Source organism: Apostichopus japonicus, chromosome 22, assembly GCF_037975245.1.
Source record: "Apostichopus japonicus isolate 1M-3 chromosome 22, ASM3797524v1, whole genome shotgun sequence".
NCBI lineage: Eukaryota > Metazoa > Echinodermata > Holothuroidea > Aspidochirotida > Stichopodidae > Apostichopus > Apostichopus japonicus.
Genome location: NC_092582.1, coordinates 16,456,681 through 16,476,835, shown reverse-complemented (window position 1 = coordinate 16,476,835; position 20,155 = coordinate 16,456,681). Strand labels below are relative to the sequence as shown.

General features: G+C 36.6%; 1 protein-coding gene across 1 annotated transcript in view; it reads right to left on the bottom strand.

Moving 5' to 3' along the window:
• The window catches only part of LOC139963817 (LIM domain transcription factor LMO4.1-like), a 74,435-nt gene that overhangs the window by 40,819 nt on the left and 13,461 nt on the right, over window positions 1-20,155 (bottom strand). The window contains exon 2 of the mRNA XM_071964999.1: window positions 7,353-7,623. Coding sequence (XP_071821100.1) covers window positions 7,353-7,623 — 271 coding nt within the window. The remainder of the gene's footprint in view (window positions 1-7,352; window positions 7,624-20,155) is intronic.

Genomic DNA, 20,155 nt, shown 5'->3' with positions numbered 1-20,155 from the left:
TATATATAATTATAAATATATATATATATATATATGCATATCTGCGCATTTGGCCTCCAGTGGGTTGTGGGGGAGGGGGTGGTTGTCCCACACTAAGCGACGACAAGCCTCAAGACTTTACCTATAACACAAAAGAACGTTCATTTATATGTCTAACAAATCCATACAATGTTGACGCTACGTTATCGTTAATGATATAGTCAATGTATTCTGATGTTTCTCTCTCTCGTGTTGCCGACGAACGCACGACTTTTAATATCCACTTAATTAATACCGTGCACACTCACACAATTAATCTTGTAGATATGACTGCCTGCTGCAGGTTTTGCCTAAATTTAGACCTCAAGAAAACTATCTGTAGTCGGCTGTGATTCATATATACACAACAGTTTATGACAACATTTTATCAAATTGTAATCATTGTATTTATTTGTTAATACACTTTCCTATTGGAAAATATTGCGTTACAACATCGATATATAAAGATATAGAAAATAATAAAGCAAGAAGACTAATGGCTAGAAAACTTAACAAATTGTGGCAATCAGTTTTATAAAATATTAAAATGCATTTATGTGTATATATATATAAACATATATATATAAATACATACTTCACATACTTACATACATACTTCACATACATACTTCACATACATACATACTTCACATACATACATACTTCATTATCCATCCTTCTTTTCCTATTTTTGCTTTTTCTTTTTTTTTTTGCCTTCTTCATCTATACTTTCTCTTTCTCTCTGTCTCTCTCACTAGTCTCTCCTTAATTCAAACGTATTGTTACAACTAAGTGTGCCCTTCAGCGGTAATTCCGAGATGAGTTAGGGCTGAGATCTAAAATTAAGATGACTTCAAATTAGGCACTCACCAAAGTAATGGACTCGGTGAACAAACCGTCCACTTGCAAACGCTCTTCGTCAGACAGTTAAGAACGTGAAACGACGTTACTTTGACTTATTAAAACTTCCAATTTAAAAAAAAAAAAGAAACCGCGAAACTTTAAGTGATCAGAGTCGTATTTAGGAGAAGAGCATATAAGAGAGGATTTAATCAGAGGAACTAAGGGGGAGACCATGCTTCTAATGTTTCAGTGTCATTTCTGATGGGAGCAATATTTAAATTTACTCACTTTTCTTTTTTTTCTCTTTTCTTTTTTTTTGACGTAGAAGGATTGGCAAACATTCTTTATTTATATATATCCTGCAGCATGTTAGCGAGTTTAAATACCAATAGAAGAAAAACGAAGAAGAAGAAGAAGGGAGAAAAACCATGCTACGTGGTAATACTGCATATAAGTTACATCTGTAACAACGTATGGCCACGGATAGCTATATATATAGTAAATAAACATGCCACGCGTATGACATGAATGTCCGCGGTTGGGGCGGTGGGGGGAGGGGGTGGTAGGGGGAAGAGCCAAGTTGGCCCCCTGGAATATGGAATTAGTAAAATAAGAACCAAATACTGTGTTCTTTCGCTTCGTTACAGATAGGGATAAGAGCAGCTTAAGGTTTACAGCATTCTGTCCGCTTCGCCAGTTAATTCTGTTACTGTTTAGACGGTTAACCGGTTAACTGGTTATTCGTTAACTGATATGAAATTTGAACTACAAATAATTGGACGTACCTGGGTCGTTGATGATGTTGCTAATGCACTTTCTTTTTCTTTAGGGTGTTACATTACTGTTAGCAGCTTGTGCCAAGTCTTCATTACATCTAATCCCCTCCCTCTCCTCCTCCCCTATCCTCATTGTCATCTCATTATTGCATTATTATTATTATTAACGAACATAGATTTTACCCCATAACAGTGACAACAATTACATATGGTATATAGTTATATTTTAAATGATATTTCCATTATCTTAACCCTTTTAGCCACCTGGCCAACCCCTTTTCTCTGCAACACCTCCCAATAACCCCTTCCCCTACAACACCCCCAATCTCCACCTCATTGTTGCACATTAAATCTATTTAACCCCTGGTAGCCGCCTCTGTAATCCATTCCCCTACAACACCCCTACGCCCCCCCCCCCCCCCATCATCGCGTCATTGTTGCATATTTTCCTTGTCCTCTTCCAGACTTTTAACTGGCATTACTGACTCACGGACTTGGTGACTCTTAAAAGTAACAAACACTCAATATATAGTTGTCTTTTGTTGATATTCCCATACAATACCCCTTGTACTACCGTTAATCACAATCCCCTCCCCCTCTCCCCCTCCCCCCTCTCCCCGCCCCCTCTCCCTCCCACCGCCGTTATTTGTCACCTCAAAGTTGCAAGCGTTCTTCCTATTTCCAGAATATCTCAAAACTCCAGAAACTCGTTACAATAACAAACACATTCAGTACCGAATATGTCACAGAGAAACACGAGATACTCCGGGCAGTACTTTACTAATCAACTATATGTAACATTGCCGATATAATCCCCCTCCCCCCCCCCCCCTCAACATCAGTTAGTTCAATGACTACGGTATTCTGCCAAACTTCACTTCACCTTCCATGAAGTACCATTCTCCACCTTCCATTAACTCTAGATTAAACAGGAAGGCTACCAAAATTGAATGAATTAATCAGAAAATGGTCGAAAAATATACGGGATAACACAGGAATGAATGTTGTTAAGATTGCGTATCAGTGGACGTCTTAGGGCAATGGGCTCGTTCACAAGCCATTAGCTTTTAACTCATACGAGTGAAGTGTCTAAGAGATGATATAGGGAAAGAACAGGAAGAAGAAGAAGATAAAGAAAAAGAAGATGAAGAAGAAGAAGAAGATGCCAAGTTTACAGTCAGATTCCTTGAGAATGTGAGCACGAAGTTAAATTCCCGCCAAAAAAAGAAGAGAAAACAAAAAAAGAGACTGTTTGATTTCTTTATGACATCATTATACACTCTTCGACGTCGTTATACTGTCACTCCGATCATGGTAATGGAAAGATTGAATTTTCGACTCTTCTTCTTCTTATTATTTTTTAACTTTTTTTTTCTAGGGGGGGGGGGGAGCTTCTAATTCTCTCTTCTGCATATTGTCTTTAAGTTTAAATTCCAGAAATGGTTCGGGGAAAATAGTTGGACATTTATCATGATTGACGAAGCATGTACCGAAGCTTTTAAGTGACGGTTCTTATAATAATCTTTCTACAAAAAAAGTGAAGAAAAAGAAAAACGGTTAATATGATTCAATACGTCATCTGCATAGATGCATAGCAAGGGGCGATCACTGACGTAAACTGGGGAGAGAATGTCTACATGTGATTTGCAAGAAACTAGAGAATGTATCTTTATTATTCTTGATTAATACCAATAGATTATTTGAACTACTTTGACATAAAGGTCTACAATGACAAGTAAACAAGCTTTGTGCGATAACATGCTATGTGTATACGAGGGTTTGGCTATTACTACATAATGCATGCTTAACTTTGAAGAAATTGGGTGAAGAAACCAATCCAGCATATCCCATATTTAAAACTTGCAGGGAATGTAATTGGGAAGGAGATTTGAAAGAAATGAAAAAAAAAAAACCTATAGGACTTGCACAGCAGGGAACATATTAAAACTGGTTAGTCCACCTAGATAAAGATTTTAGCCATTTCGTTTTCCCGTTTTTGCATAACCAGAAGGATATGTAGGTATGTTTTATATAGGTATCTATATATATATATACATGCAGTTTGGGAATATTTAGCAACTACTGAGAATGCATTATGCATATGCATGACTTGTCCTGAATAGTCAGTGTCAGTGTGTGTCAGATAAAACGTAATCATTTTGTATAACTATACAATAGATATCTCTGTTTATGATACCCGGACTTTTCGCCCAAGCAGTATATATAGCCTAAACATAACAAATGGGCCAGCCTTATGAATATATATGTATGTATATCATCATTGCTAAAAATACGTTGCGTGGATGCCATCGAGTCGCCGCCATACGGTCGCTGGTACTATACAGTACGACAATTTGGATTGATCCTGCAAATCAAATGCGGGCAATAACCCCCGCCATTGGTCGCATGTTTATACACGTTGCGGGAATGGCTTGGGCTTTTATAAATATATATATACCGTATAGCAGGGGTATTTGAAATAATGAAAATATTATAATGACCTGTCGTATACACCAACTATATACCAACTATATACACCTGTATATACCAACTATATAGCAACATGAAGCAATAAGCAAGGAGGTGGTGTGGTTCTGCGGTCTTTAAAGTCGAATCTCATATAAGGAGGAAGTATGGAAGTCTCCCTCCCTCCCCACCTCCCAGGCGCCTAGCCAAGAATTTGCCAAGGGAGGGGCGAAACTGTAGATTCGGCATTGCAAACTATCTAAGCGTAGCGCCACCATGGGTTGGCGCGAAGCGTACAAGAAAATTTTGGCTAAAAATGCCTCCCAGATCGCTGGAAATGGCACTTCCCAGGCCTTGTAAGTTGCATCTTAGCATTTTCTCTTTTGAAAATACTAGCGATATCATAAGAACATTAATTTTTTTTAAAATATGCTCAAGGGGGCGGCGGCTGCCCCCTTCGCCCCCCTGGCTACGCGCCTGCCACCTCCCCACCCCCGTCCCACCGTAGAGGAATTCTAGAAGTCAAAGATGTGCTTTCTAAGGCATGCTATAAATTACAAAGGTTGTGCAAATAACTACAATTGGATTTTTGTGTCAGAATGAAAAGGGGCCATACCACTACCCCCCTCACCCCCCCCCCCGCTATATGCTTTGGTGACTGGGTGTACCACCCTTTATAGCCCATCTGATGAGTTCAAAAGTTAGATGAATTTCTTGACTTTGTTCCCAACAAGTCTTAACATTAATTTTTGTTTGTTTGGAACCAGAACACACCATCTATCAAAATAACCAAAAATATGTAAACAAATATATATATATATATATGTTTTGATAATAAAGCTAAACAATTTTTTTTTAGAAACGATTGAAATACCTCTAGAGAATCCAGCAATAACTTATTTAACGAGAGAGCTGGCGACAATTGTGATTTAACGCAACACAGAACATAACGAGTTCTAAACCAGCAAGGACGTTGTGTTTGTATTAAACGAAAAGAATTCTAAAAACTACCAAGCGCCAAGATTGAAGAACAACAACAATAGAATCAGAAGAGACTATAATACATTCATTCCTTTACCTCTTTTGTAACAGAGGAAATTAAAATTGAGTTTTCACATGCCTCAATTCATCTTGTCTTTTGTTGAGAGTGCAAAACCAAAAAAAGAAGTTTAAATTAACTGCTGGAAACATTGGATGTATATCTACTTAACCATGCATACAGTTGAAATCTTACAAGTCAATATGTTTATGGTTGTTTCTAGCGCTATCAATTCTAGCGTGAAGGATTATCGACCGACAGAGTAAATCCTGGCCGGGATTACACCCATCAAAGAACTCTGGGTTTGAATGGCTGGCAGAATTAACCCGTTACATTTTTGCGATGGAAGAACGGCTATAGCTTAATGAAGCTGTTAGCTTCAAGTCGACGCACAATAATACACACTACTCCGAATGGGAGTGTATATATTTGACAGACAACTGTATGCCACTTTTCATTAGCGAGGGATTAAATTTGTTGGGCCGAATTACGGACAAAAGCCCTCACAGTCCTACAAAAAAGAAAAAAAAAACACACACACATTGGAAACAGTAGTTAAAGAAGCGATGCGAAGAAGGAAAAAAGCCCCCCTAAATTACTTGGCGGAATCACTTGTGTTGAGATCAATTAACTAGGGATACTCCGAGGGGACAAAATGCGAACCGTAAAATGCAACTAATTGCTATTGGATCGAATTTTTCTGGTCGTGTCTAGTGCATTAAGGAAGACAGCAAATTGCTCTTAAAAAAAGAAGTTGCCGTTTTTTTGTATCGTAAATTTGTGTCGGTTTTTCGCGTGGCCAGAAATAATGGCCCCAACCATGCATACTTGTTAGATTATGTCAGTGTATTATATGAGCATTGCACCGTAAGAAATAAATCAATGACAAGGGGAATTTTGGAACAAGTAGACTCTTTTCTCTGTTTTCTCTCTTTAGTTTAAAATCGATAAGACAAAGTTGAGAAAGGAGGCATTTGTTTTTTTGGAAAGCGTATAGAAAGCCTATAAGGAATTCCAATTTTTTTTTTTTACTTTTTTTTTTTAATTTATCAGACCAAAAGGACGAGAAAATGGGAATTTTTGGAAATTATTTTGTTATTACAAGAAAGAATTGAAACCTAATTATGAAGATGCGATGTATGGGAAATCGCAGTTTCATATAACCTATATACAATGGTTTCTTTGTCTTCCTGTATGCGGTGATAAATTGTCAATGTATTGTACTTGACATGAAAACTGAAACAGCCGAGAAATGATGTCAAAGAAAGTCTTTATACAGGATGGTTATGTAATTATGTGAGACCTTAAACTCGACTTGCACATTCTGAAGATTTGCACGCGGTGGATTTTTAATACGTATACCTTACATAGATTTGCTGTCATATTTCTGTTGTATTACTGAAAGAATACATGATGGAAGGAAGGATAGATAGATAAATAGATCCATCCATCCATCCATCTATCTATACTATATAATATATATATATATATATATATATACATATATATATGTGTGTGTGTGTATGTATTTATATATATATATATATATGAATATATATATATATATATGTGTGTGTGTGTATGTATTTATATATATATATATGTATATATATATATATATATATACATGTAGTTCACAGTACAGTAGTATACACAGTACAGGAGTACTTCAGTACAGGAGTTCTTTAATACAGGAGTACTTCAGAATAGGAGAGACTCAGATGAGGAGTATATTTATGTACATATACATACATACAAGTACTCCTCATATAAAACAGACAGAGCTTTAAATTAACCCCCACTCCCCTCACCGGCCCACCCCTCCCAGGACTAGTGGAAATAAATATTACAAGGGGTTGTACTCGATGAATCGAAGCCAAATTTGAAATAAGTATAGTTTAATGCTGCCATTAATTCTCTCAAGGCTAGACTATCATGACCATATCTTTTCACCACCGCCATGGAATAGCTTTAAAAAAAAGTCTGCTGTAACGTTTGGAACACTGCAGCAAGTTAATCATATCTAACGTATTGTTTGGTCACTACTATTATAAGTCTCTTTAAAGCCATTCATTGATAGCGTACGTTTTTGTCTGGAACAGATCAAACGGCTCCCCATATAAATAAGAGTTCCGACGTGCACAATGCTGTAAAAAAAATTAATCCCCGGATTGCGTTTATTAAAGATAAAGAACGATGAAAAACCTTACCTGAGATAATCTTTTTTGCAGAGTATCATATCCGATTTAGAAAAACATGAATTTCCGACCTCCGTCAACTGAACATTGCAACAAGAACACTTTAAACAGCCCGTATGCCAGTATCTATCGACTGCGTTAAGCAGAAATCTGTCGTTGATTTTCCCGCCACAACCGGCGCACGAGCGAACTTCTGTGTTCTCCGTTCCTGACGTCATCGTCGGTTTTGGCGGGAGATTGTTATTTTCGATATTTGCTCTTGTATCTGTCGTCTCCATCATGACTATACGGAAAAGGGAGAAGAAATGAAATGCCACTTATAGAAATTAAGGGCAATACGACATATTATAAAACTTTAACTCTAATTACATTTTGCCACAGAAAAAAAAAACCCCGCATAATATGTAATGTTACATTCTTCTTCTTCTTCTATCTTATTAATGACTTCAACTGTATTATGGTGTTTCCATATTGAAATTTCCCTTTTGTTAAAATATAACAAGGCCTTCAAACTAGGTTTTAAAAAAAGAAGAAAAAAACCCGGGAACTGATGGGTTGTCATTACTATAGTCTGAATGCAATTAATCTAACTACTATTAATGGGGAAAAGACTTCAGGGCATAGCGTTCAATCATATTAGTTAAGGAATGAACAGGGTAAAAGCGGAAAAATTAAGGCTTCAATCACAGTATGGGGGGACAATTCATCTCTATATAGATCTACATATGTCTGTCACTGATTATTGTACAGCAATATCACTCGTCCACGATGATCTTGTAACCAGCAAAACCACGATATATATTTATATATAAAATAAATTTAAACCAAAAAAAAAAAAAAAATACACCAGGCTTTGATAATGATCGCCGTATAGTCTTGTTTTCGATTTTCTTGACGAAATTCCTTCCGATCGTCTGCGCGGGTTCTTAATTTGCGCGCCTTTTCTTTGGCAGCTGCCTTGTCAAATTGAATAATTGACAGTCGAAGTAGGATAGCAGTGACCATCCTCCAGTTGTAAATTGTCAAATTGTAGAATCGGTTAATCAAATGCACCTGTCTTTAGTTAAAGCTCAATGAGTGTTGTCTCGTTGGGAGGTATATGTTTTGTTTTCTATATCCCATGTATACCGTCAGTGTCCAAAAGCAAAATAAGAAGAAGATGAAGAAGGGGGGAAAGTAAAACCTTTGTTCGATATTTCTATCGCTGTGGACAACCGAATAAGAGGCTCAGACATGTCTGTTGCAAGAAGGGAAAATATCGAAGAGCCAACCGAAACTCAACGAACACTTTGAACTTAAACTATATCTCCGGTTTGACTAACTTAATACTTATACTTAAATACACAGTTTTGTTCATAAATACTTGTTGATTTTTTTTTTTAAATCAAGGATCTGCACAGGAAAGGGTGGCCAGTTGACAATAGTTGAAAATACGCAAGCATAGTAAATGCTTGACGGCTAAAAAACCCTCTAATGAACTCGTGAGAAATTAATTACCCAAAACAAAACTATAGCGAAGAAGTTTTCAATAGTTACCTCTTTGCCCATAAGGGTGTAATTGATTTCTAATCCTGTCCGATTCAGAACGAGAGTCACTTGAGCTCGTAAAAGATAACAGCCTATTGTACCTCAATACAAACGATGTGCATGAGCTGTCATGTGTAACAGATTCCGTTAATACCCCGAGATTAAAAACTTAAGAATATATATTCTGACAGCGATATCAATGCAGTAGCCTTGACTTCAACAGTCCTTTCCATCTCACAGTAATTAACCACATATTTGGCTCATTGTCACCCACCGGGGACCACAGTGGATATAGAACCCTCGCAAATCACACCACATTGAGCTGAACACTTGGCGACAAATTCTTCTCGATGGATTCTGAATGTCAAATATGCTTCATTATGAGTATGTCACGTGACATCGAAGCTGTGCAGGGTCCTCTCTAATCACTGTCGAACAGTCTGTTGAGGTTCTCGAGCGTAAAAGTAACAGGCATAGCTAATAATCTGCGAGAGCGATACTTCTCTCATCTTGGAATTCGAATGGGTGCAATCCCCCAAAGAGCTGTACCAACCACGAGGAGAAAGTAAATGGCCATGTACATGAACAAAAATGACTGGACTAACCTATACCTTTCTTTCTAAATATTTTTCTTTTTTTAAAATGTTGAAAGAAATCTCCCAAACCTCACGAGACCTGTCGTCGTCATAATATCTATTTTACTACAGAGAACTCCATTAAGTCCGCACACGATAATAGGATTAAATGTAACTTAATCACCTTTTGGAGGACGAACGGTATAGGTTACAATATCTCACATTATGGTAGTGTGTTAGGGTACTCTCTGCTATCGGCAGAGAGCCACGCGCAGTTCCTGTGGAGGCACTTTCAAGGATTTCCCTTAAAATACTCTTCTTTTTTTTTCTACGTGCATATCATGAAACGGATCTTTAGTGGTAGAGAATAAAACATTTTCGTGTCGTTAAGTGCCACCTTTTCTTTTTCTCGGAGGGGAAGGGGGAGGTGGATAAGAGCTCGTTTACATGTTACAAACATAAGTCGGTTGTAAATTGATAATTCTCCGCTTACATTATCCGGTGAATATACAGGGGACAAAAACTATTCGCACGGTGCACGTAAACAGGAAAACGTGCGTTACGCCAATGAATCTTTAATTATTTTTCTTAAGATGTGCATATTTTTTTGTATCGATAATAAATCTGATCGTTAATTCCCTGCCATAGATGTAATCTAAACCATAGACAATAGACGACGTATTGACTCACGGAACGATATATGCCTATAGAACACCGTATTCATTCAATGTTGTTGCTTCGATGATTTCTGACAACAGTGTTGTTGAATACATACAGTTCACATTATTTATTACATTTCGCAGAAAACCATATATAGTCATTACTTCTTGGCTTCAATTAATCATTGTGATCGACAAGGAGAGCGAGACCATCATGATTATGAAGACAGCGTGCATGGGTCGGCGGGTGTATAGTATGTTAAATTAACCTTGTTGATTAATTGTATCGTTAACATTGGGTGTCGCGAGCATGATTAATGACACGGTAACGGATAGAACAACCGTATTTCATCATAAATGCATTGAAAATAATACTACTGAACAAGGCGAGCTTCTTATTCTACATAACATACAAGCCAAGCACGGAGCATCCACATTGTTCACACTGTACACGTGTTTGATATTTTGTTTATTTATATATATATATATATATATATATATTATATATATATATATGTTATTGTCAAGGTGAACATTATTTATTATTTTGGGGGAACAGTTGCAAAATATAGTATCAACAATGAACCCTGCACATATGTTTTTGCTACAGAAGTGAAAACTTCCAAACAAACCCCCCTGCCCCCCCCCCAACATCTCAGAAGTTAACACTTTCTGTATTCCTTCGCTTCTGAAAAAAATTGTGGCAGTCACCGAAGTTTTGATCAAGTCTATAAGTCTGAACATAACATCGATTATTTTAAACGAGTATATTGGTTTTAAGTTTTAAGTTATAAGAAAATGTTATATTCAATATTGAGCACAATGATTTCAAATTTTAATTTCAAAGTTTCACAGGATATTGATTCACTCCGACATCACAAATTGGGGGAAAAAAGTTACCACCATGGCGTTACTTTTATAGGCTTGCAAAACTTGTTATCTTCATGTTTCTTTTTAGAAGGCGGGTTTGGAGGGGCGTGCGGGGAGGGGGGGGGGGTGCAAAGGGGCGGACGGAGCTCGATTTGCAGCCATTCGGCAAAGAAACACCCCATTTAATTTACAAGTTCTGAACGCATTTTAAGGACTCGCGTGTCTATACTCCGATATCACATATATACGTTATATACATGTAGGTATAGAGTTAGCTCTGAGTGCAAAAAATTGATCGCCAACTACTATCAGAAGTGGTAAAAATGTCCTTCAGTTTACCAAACCAGACAATCTGTTTTGACGTAATGAAGGAGTATTTTGAATTAACTAAAAATATCACTCAAAGAAAGCTCTTGACAGCTTATCATTCCCATCTCATTACACCAGTCCTCACCTTATTCATGATGGGTTTTTTCTTTTAGTTTTTTTTTTAATCTTTCGGCTTCTATTTGCAAGTTCATGCATGTGCAGCGTTCCCTTAAAAGCATGTTTTTTTCAATTAACTCATTGTTTATAGCGTACGTTCTTGACACGTTCATCAAATTTGATTTAAATTTCCCTCTAATTGCCTTCAAACGACCCATGATCAATTTCAAATCAATCAGAGCCTTAAATTACGGGCTCGTCAGCCGTCACATCTGTTATGTTCATTCAAGTCTGACGGAAAAACATCGAAGCCAAGAAAAGGGAGACACATTTTTTTCCCCTAATGTTTGACGAAAATAGACTAGATAATTTATTTCCCCATTACGTTGTGTAATCGCGAATATATAAATGTATTATGTATTATGTGTATATATATATATATATATATATATATATATATATATATATATATATATATATATATATATATATATATATATATATATATATATACAGTTATAGTTAGAGTGTTCCACTAGTCTCATCTAGTATCAACATATATATATATATACATATATATATATATATATATAAATATATATGTATATATATATATATACGTGCATAATGAATACGTACCCATACGCATACCATACGCAACCCATGCGCAGAAACATATATTCACATACACATACACATATACAAATATATATATCCATATGCATATAAATGCTTACGATGCGTGTACATATACCCATACGTACATACACATACACACACACACATATATATATATATATAAATATATATATATATATATATAAATATATATATATATATATAAATATATATATATATATATATATATATATATATATATATAGATGGATGGATGGATTGATATATAACCTTGGGAACCGTGCTATATAGTTATGTGACCAGCCCATTTATGATTGATGGCTTTACATGATAATATTTGTACATTTGGAAGCTTGTACGTAGTCACCGTGACGGAAAACTAATCACCCAAAAAGCTATTTGAACAACTATTTACGAAATAGATCCCCACTCGGTTTCAGAATGGAAATTTCGCAACAACAAAATTTGTATTTGTAAGGCTCATCCAAGGGACGGACGTTGTCAGTCTGTCTGTCTGTTTGTCTGTATGTCTGTATGTCTGTCTATATAGCTATCTATATATATAGATATCTATCTATCTAGCGATCGATCGATCGATCTATCTATAAAATATGGCTATGTTAGACAACTTTTCGATGTTTTTCTTGTTTTGTTTTGTTGTTGTTGCAGAAACGAGTGTTGAATAATAAATACAAATGATATTTTTCTCTAAACCTGACCTTGGTATTAAACTTCAAACACCGAGAGTCGCCATGCATGAACCAGATCACCGATTACAAAATTCATGAGGCATACAAAACTCAACAGACACGTGTTAGCTTGCCTTTTGAGTAGCTAATGAGAGGGGTGGGTGTCTGGTTCACAAAGGCAGGGGGCTGTGGGGTGAGTTAAACACTGACCACTGTGGGGGGGGGGGGTTCCTAACGATTATATTGTTAAGAAAATCTTTCTTTATAAGCATCACAAAATTGATACTTAAATTTTCTTGGCAAGCTGCATTTTTGTGTCGTATGGTAAATTTGCTTCTCTCAGGTGAAAACTTCAGATATCGACACATAACTGGATGCTACACTCCGTCTAAACTGATACCACTTATTCCCCAAAAAGCGAGTTACATTTACAGTTTTGTGCTATCATTATTTTTGTATTATTCTCAAATTTCCTTTTCGAAGCCAAGGAGACATTATATCTCCTAAAAGACTAGTCTATACTCTATCTATAATGCGTAATATAGTAATTGTAATTGCTGGTATATATATATATATATATATATATATATATATATATATACACCCTTAAGTCACGTGATGCAACTCGCATTAATATACCTGGTCGACATCAATCAGTTAGAAACAAAAATTCATGAATAAGATGAAGAAATTAAAATGACACATATTGTGTCCATTAAAAGATTACTGAGAGAGTGGGAGAGAGGGAGAGAAAAACAACCTTCAGGAGAATGTGTAAAATGTGAATATATTGTTAAGCGGATCCATATTCTAATAGTGGAATGCATTATCAAAAGTGATGTATAAAATATATAATATTAGAAGAAGCGACCTCGGAATTTCCTCCTTTTTTACTTCTAATTCAGAGCATTACCCGCACGCACCATTTCCTTTCTACGCGTGCGCAATCCATTAACTAACAAAGACATCTCGCGGAGCGAAAAAGACGAGTTGGGTTTTTTAATACGCATCTGCTCCCATTAAAATGTTTCCCCAAAAAAGAAAAAAAAAAGGTAGATTCGGTTATATAAGGTAGGTTTTTGGTTCCAGGCAATTCATTATTTTAATCAAAATAACTATTGATGCTGTGAGCGAAATTGTCAGGATTAATGAGCTAATATCGGGCAACCTTGGTTATGGTATGTGGAAGATTATTAAGAAAATATCGACCTGCAAAAAATTTCAGCTCCTTATCGCAATATTGTGAAAAAGTAATAACATAGAATAAAATATGAGACAATGTTTGAGCTAATTAAAGTAGAAATATTAATGGAAGTAGGCAGTTGCCATGGTAATGATAGAGGACTCTAGTCAATAAGTAGTAATTTTGAACAGGTGTGTGTGTGTGTGTGTGCATGTACGTCATGTCAGCTTATGCATGAATATATATATATATATATATAATATAATATAATATAATATACGTCATAGTAGCTATCTGCAACCGAATCTTTTCGACATTAACAGATTTGTGTTCTAATGCATGTTGGTAATTTTCGCGAAGTTTCCGAGAGAAAAAAACCCCACTATATACAAATATTTCATGTCATTTTCATTCATGCTTACATTAGAATAAAAATTAGTAACTACCAAATAGACTTAAGAAACGAATTTGATAAACAGCAGGAGGGTTTCTTAGTTCACCATTTTGCCTTGACTATATAATCGATACCCAGGCGATGATCCCGTGTGTTGTTGGGGTGTGCACCGCCTCCACCCACACCCTTTTCAACCCCAAACCCAAAAAAAAAATAGTTATTGACACAATCTTGAATTGTATACCTAAGTTAAGGCTCAATTGTACGGCTTTAATGTGCCTCAGAATAGACCATTTCACGAAGGACACCTTTTTATGGAAGTCCGCTTCAACGATCTCATGGCCACATCCCCTTCTGTTTTTAAATCCTGGGCCGCCCCTGGGTTTCGGAAGTGGGGGGGGGGGGAATGGTGAAATGAATAACCAAATCCTTGGTCCAAAACGTTTCATTTGTAGCAGGCAAAACTGTGATGTAATGTGTGCGAGGTTGTATGTTAGAAAGACAACCGATTGAACTAGAATTCGGTCGCCATTTTGATTCAAACTTGTTGCTAAATCATAACTGTGGGAGGTCACGGTAAATCCAGGACTAGGATGAGTCTTCCTATACTTGGACCTAAGTTCAGACGAATATGACATTCAGTTTAGAACAACATCATATCATGAGATGATATCAACGTTTTAATGGGTGTAAACATTAACGCATGATAAACTTAACGTCAACAATATAAATCGTCAAGTGGACGTGTATAATGAGTTCACACGGCGCGCCATAATAACTATATTGCCAAAAGAAAATTGGTTTTTTATTCCATTAAAACCTGCGGTTTTATAACAAAAGAGATTGACTCCTACACACCCTTTGAATCGACGCTGAGAAATATGAACAAAGACCCAGCAAGAGGCGATGTTAATTACCCAGGGAGGCTTTCGACAATAGAAATGTAAATTTGGTATCACATAATCACAATGTTACTATAGAAAACGGCAAACAACCATGACAGCCCAAGATCAAAGAGTGCCCCCTGATTTAACATACATACATACATACATATATACAATATATATATATATATATATATATCACTTAATGGGACTACACGCAGCCAGAATCTGTTACCAGGTATATACTCCTACCGTACAACAAAATGCCAGGGCCAAATCATTTCATTATTTTGAGAAAAACCTTTTTAATATGAATACATTCAAACAGCACTGTATTATTATTATTATTTTTTCATTATTAATAAAATCGAACCATATAACCCGTATATCATACGTGGCCCGCTTATCTGTGATATGATATTTAATTATTAGCTTACCTATATTAATTATGAATTCGAAAAGACACGTATACAGGTTCATATGATATGGGTAACTTCACTTTCGTTATAACATCGGGCACTACTCAATATAGTTGACGGTCGTGAATAGCATATTATAATCGAGCAAATATAAATTTTATATCGATATTATTTTACATATAGGCTACAGTACAGGCAACACAAGTAGGTATATACAAATCACAACAGTGTATGGGGGGGGGGGGGGGTTATGGGAGTATCATTATGGGGACGGATGAGAGGGTTAGAGAAAAGGAGAAAATTGATCTGCCCACCACCACCACCAAAAATGGCACAAACTAAATGTACTGTTTATTGTTGTTATTGTTTTTAATTTGGGCAAATCATTAAAGATTCTTTCAATCTTCTCCTGATTCGAATTTGTGTGTTTCTAAGGATAACCTTTCGTTTGATGTTTCCAGTGTAGCACCCCTAATTTTTTGGTAAATTAGGAAGTACTAGAATTTAGATTCCCCCTCCCTGTGATAGGTTCCCCCTACAAATTCTCGGGTGCTCTAGGAGTTCAATGGCCTGTCACTTCATTGCAGGAAGTTGTAATGACTAAATCTGTATTCTTGGAATGACATTGCTTTGTCCCCCAAGTGTACCAGAGAGTAAAACCACCATAACCCATTAGTGAGCTAAGCTGTCCCCAGAGTGAGAGAGACCTTCTGCAAACAGGTGACCCTCTGTTCACCTGTTTGTGTATGAACTTGTTCTCTGGGACTACGTCACTAAGTTGTTTACACCTGTTGTCTTAGTGGTTATTTGAGGAATGTTGGTGTTTTCCGGTACTGAGTAGGCCGATCAGCTGGTTCATTTATCTCCTTATTTGGGCTGGGCAGGAAGTTGTATTGTCTTAGGGTACTGTCCCCTGGCTCTATAAGAAGGCCAGTTTACCAGCGATCTGTGCCACTCACTTGACAGCCCTCAGCCGTCGTTAGGATGTCGGAGACATCATCATTAGAAATTACTCTTTAATTTCTAAACAGGTATGAACCACTTTGTATTTTTCAGAAGTAAGCTTCTTAAGTTTAATAGTAATGTTCAGTTACTCTGTGATGGCTCCAAGCACACAGATATGTCTTCTATCTAATTTAATTAAAGTCATACCATCGATTGATATACTTTACCATCCGTTGTGTAATTTAGTATAACTATGTGTTTCATTGATAATAATATATAGCAAATGTTGTTTATCCCATTATGATTATTTCTGTATTGTGTACTCTATAAGTTACACTAAGCCTATACATGATATGCTACATGTATACTAGATTTTACCCTTTTGTGGAATCCATATTAGCTGATGTATGTTCTGTAGCTCCCTTGGTGACAGTCCTTGTCAGAGGTTGACCCTAAATAGTTTTGCTACTATTTGTTGGTACATATGATATGTTTATGAGAGACTTATCATGTAGGGTATATATTGTGTTATGTTATTTTAGTATTTATGCATTTAGTTGTCTATTAGGAACATGCTAGTAATTGGGTTAGGGCAATTAGCACTTGACTGAGACTTACTGCATTGGTGTCCGTCATTGACTGCCACGTCGGCTAGATGTGTGCTTTATTACTTATAATGCTATTTACTGGAGTCATATTTCATTTATATTTAGCCTTAATGATTAGAGTGTACTTGTTATAGATTGTCCCATATTTTAGTTGGCACTGAGCCCATTGTATCGATTATATTGGTATGTAAGTTAGGCCACTCACTTGACAGCCCTCAGCCGTCGTTAGGATGTCGGAGACATCATCATTAGAAATTACTCTTTAATTTCTAAACAGGTCCTTGGTTTGGGTGGGCGTGTCTAAACGTCCTGGTCTTAAGATGCCCCCTCCCCACCAGGCCATGATGTTCCCCGGACTCGAAAGACGGCCGAGCGGGTCTAGAGGGGGAGTGAGCCCCAGCCCCCAGCTATATAGTGGTCCATCCCGAAATTTGATTGATTGTACTTTTATTGTTTAATTATGTTGACAACTAGTGACAGTTGTTGTTTAATACCGTTGTTAACCTCCATTTGTTATTTTCTGTTCTCTTCTCTTTCTTTAGTTAGTTATGAATATATACCGCATAACTAAACATACGCTTTTGTATTATTCTGTTTGTTTGTATGTTGACTCAGACGAGCCAGTAGTTACAGCAGTAGTAAGGTAGGGTCCTTATACGTCACAAGGCGCATAGTTTATATGTGTGCTTAAGGTCAATCGAGTATCTCGGTGCAGGTAGTCGACCCCATTACAGCCAAAGAACCCCCGCTTCCCTAAAGGCTAATGTCCCCTGGATGGGAGCGATCAACCTGAGGTTACACCAGTAACTATTGAGTATGAGAACATGACAGCTGCAGTGTGGTGAAAACAATGAAGTAGAAACTGCACCTATTAAAATGAGCTGTCTTCTTGTCAATGTGATGATAACATCATGTTTTAGAAGTTGTTGTTAACACTAAATTTACATCTGTATCACATTTTTCACATTTAATGATAAAAAATGATCAAAATGGAGGATGTAAGGTCAGCAGCCCTTGATGTATATTCATACACCATGGCCCTATATGTTTACATATGAACATAGGCGTAGGAGGCTGGGGGCTGGGGGCAGCAGCTCCCCAACCAAACAATTTTTTTGTGAAAATTCGGGCCATATGATGAGAATTTTTCGGGCACGTACTGAAAGAAAAATAATTTGCAATGTGTTTTTCAATGGTGAAACTAATCTTATTATTATTATTGCAACGACTTCCCCAATAATTATAACCAATATGGGAGGGTAATAACATGGCAAATGATTGTATGTTTGTTATTGGCATCCGATGTAATAACCAATACATACCTACATGATATGCACATTAACCTGTTCAACAAAATTTTGGTTATATTCTTCGGGCAAGTCGTTACAGCCCCCCCCCCCCCAAAAAAAATCAAATTGTTCTCCTACGCCTATGCATATGAATCCTACAATCTACCACACAAATGCATTCGCTTGTAATATAAACTACTGAGCCGTCTGTCAGACTGTATACTCTTCGTCCACATTCAACCTAAACGTCGACGCGTTTTACTCCCCCACTATATCTCTCTCTCTCTTCCCTACAAAGTACATATATATATACATATACATATATATATATACCTCTGAAGTCCTAAAATCTAAATACAAACTTTTACAGCCTCGCTGACAAATTTATGAAATGCAATTTGCGACGTCTGAACCTAGCTATCGAAGAGATAATGTCACAACGATCAGTTTAAAAGCAAGGCCTAAAAGCAAATCACCCAAACAACGCTGCTATCAGTCAAAGGTGGCATAACAATAAAAAGAGATCCCATGTCCCCTTACAGGGCAACCTAAATCATATATGACGAGTAAGAAAATAGATCTAGTTGTATAAAGGACGGCTCCTATATCAATTCTTTATGTACGAGGGGGGCTGTTTAACCTACACGTTTGATTCCGGAGTGCTTTTTTGGGTTGTTGCTTCTTCCAACTACAAATGTCATAAGTAGTTTTTTTTCTTTGGTCGTTGCTTTAACTTGGTGTATAACGACACACCGAGCCATTAGGGTTACAAGTAAAATGCACATCGGATATGGTTATTTATGATGCGCATGTATAGGTGACTGTTTAATAGCGATCGTCCACAAATTAAAAAAAAAAAATTCCAGAAAGTGTAAGCTGAAATTTTGCAGATAGTAAGCAAAGAATTTTGCTACATTTTAGATATCGTATAGGCCATACCGTATTCTTTTCAATTGGACTGAACTGTGGTGGCGATGTTGATAGGGCGGTGTGGGGGGGGGGTCATGCGGAGGGGTTATAGGTCGTCAACATTGCCCCCCCTAAAAAAAATACAGCAAGATAACAAATTTTGCTAGAAGCTTTCAAACGTATGTTCCTAGAGGCTCTGATTCTCGATATGATTTCTAGACAGTGACCCTTAGTTTGCTTTCTAGCATATTTGTGAGTGTATGGGGGAGGGGAGGGGAGGGGGAAATATCGATCACATTTTAAACGGTGTATATACGAGTTATATAGGTCGCAAAAAAATTACGTCTAAAATAAAACACTACATAGGAACTTTTTTTCCAGTAAACGAATGCATTTGCAGCCTTTATGAAAATTCTGTATGTATAGCATAATAGCAATATCACTCAAATTAAGTTCAATAATTTTGCCCACCCCCCCCCAAAAAAAACTGTACAATATGGTTCAAACTAACATTGCAAAGTAGGCTATACACACTCATACTAAGACAACCCTGTATATGGATGATTAGACCAAATGAATTAATTCATTCGACTCATTGTGGTACAGATATTGTTTATACACACAACAACAATTTTAGTCTGATCCAAGTATTTGGAAAAAGAAACTAAATGAGCTATTCTTGATTAAAAAAAAAATCATAATAATAATTTTAAAAAACATTTAACTCAAAAGGCTGCTTTAAAGTTTCATAAATAAAGACAGTTTGCATACGCCATCTTTTTTTGTGTACGTTTGAATG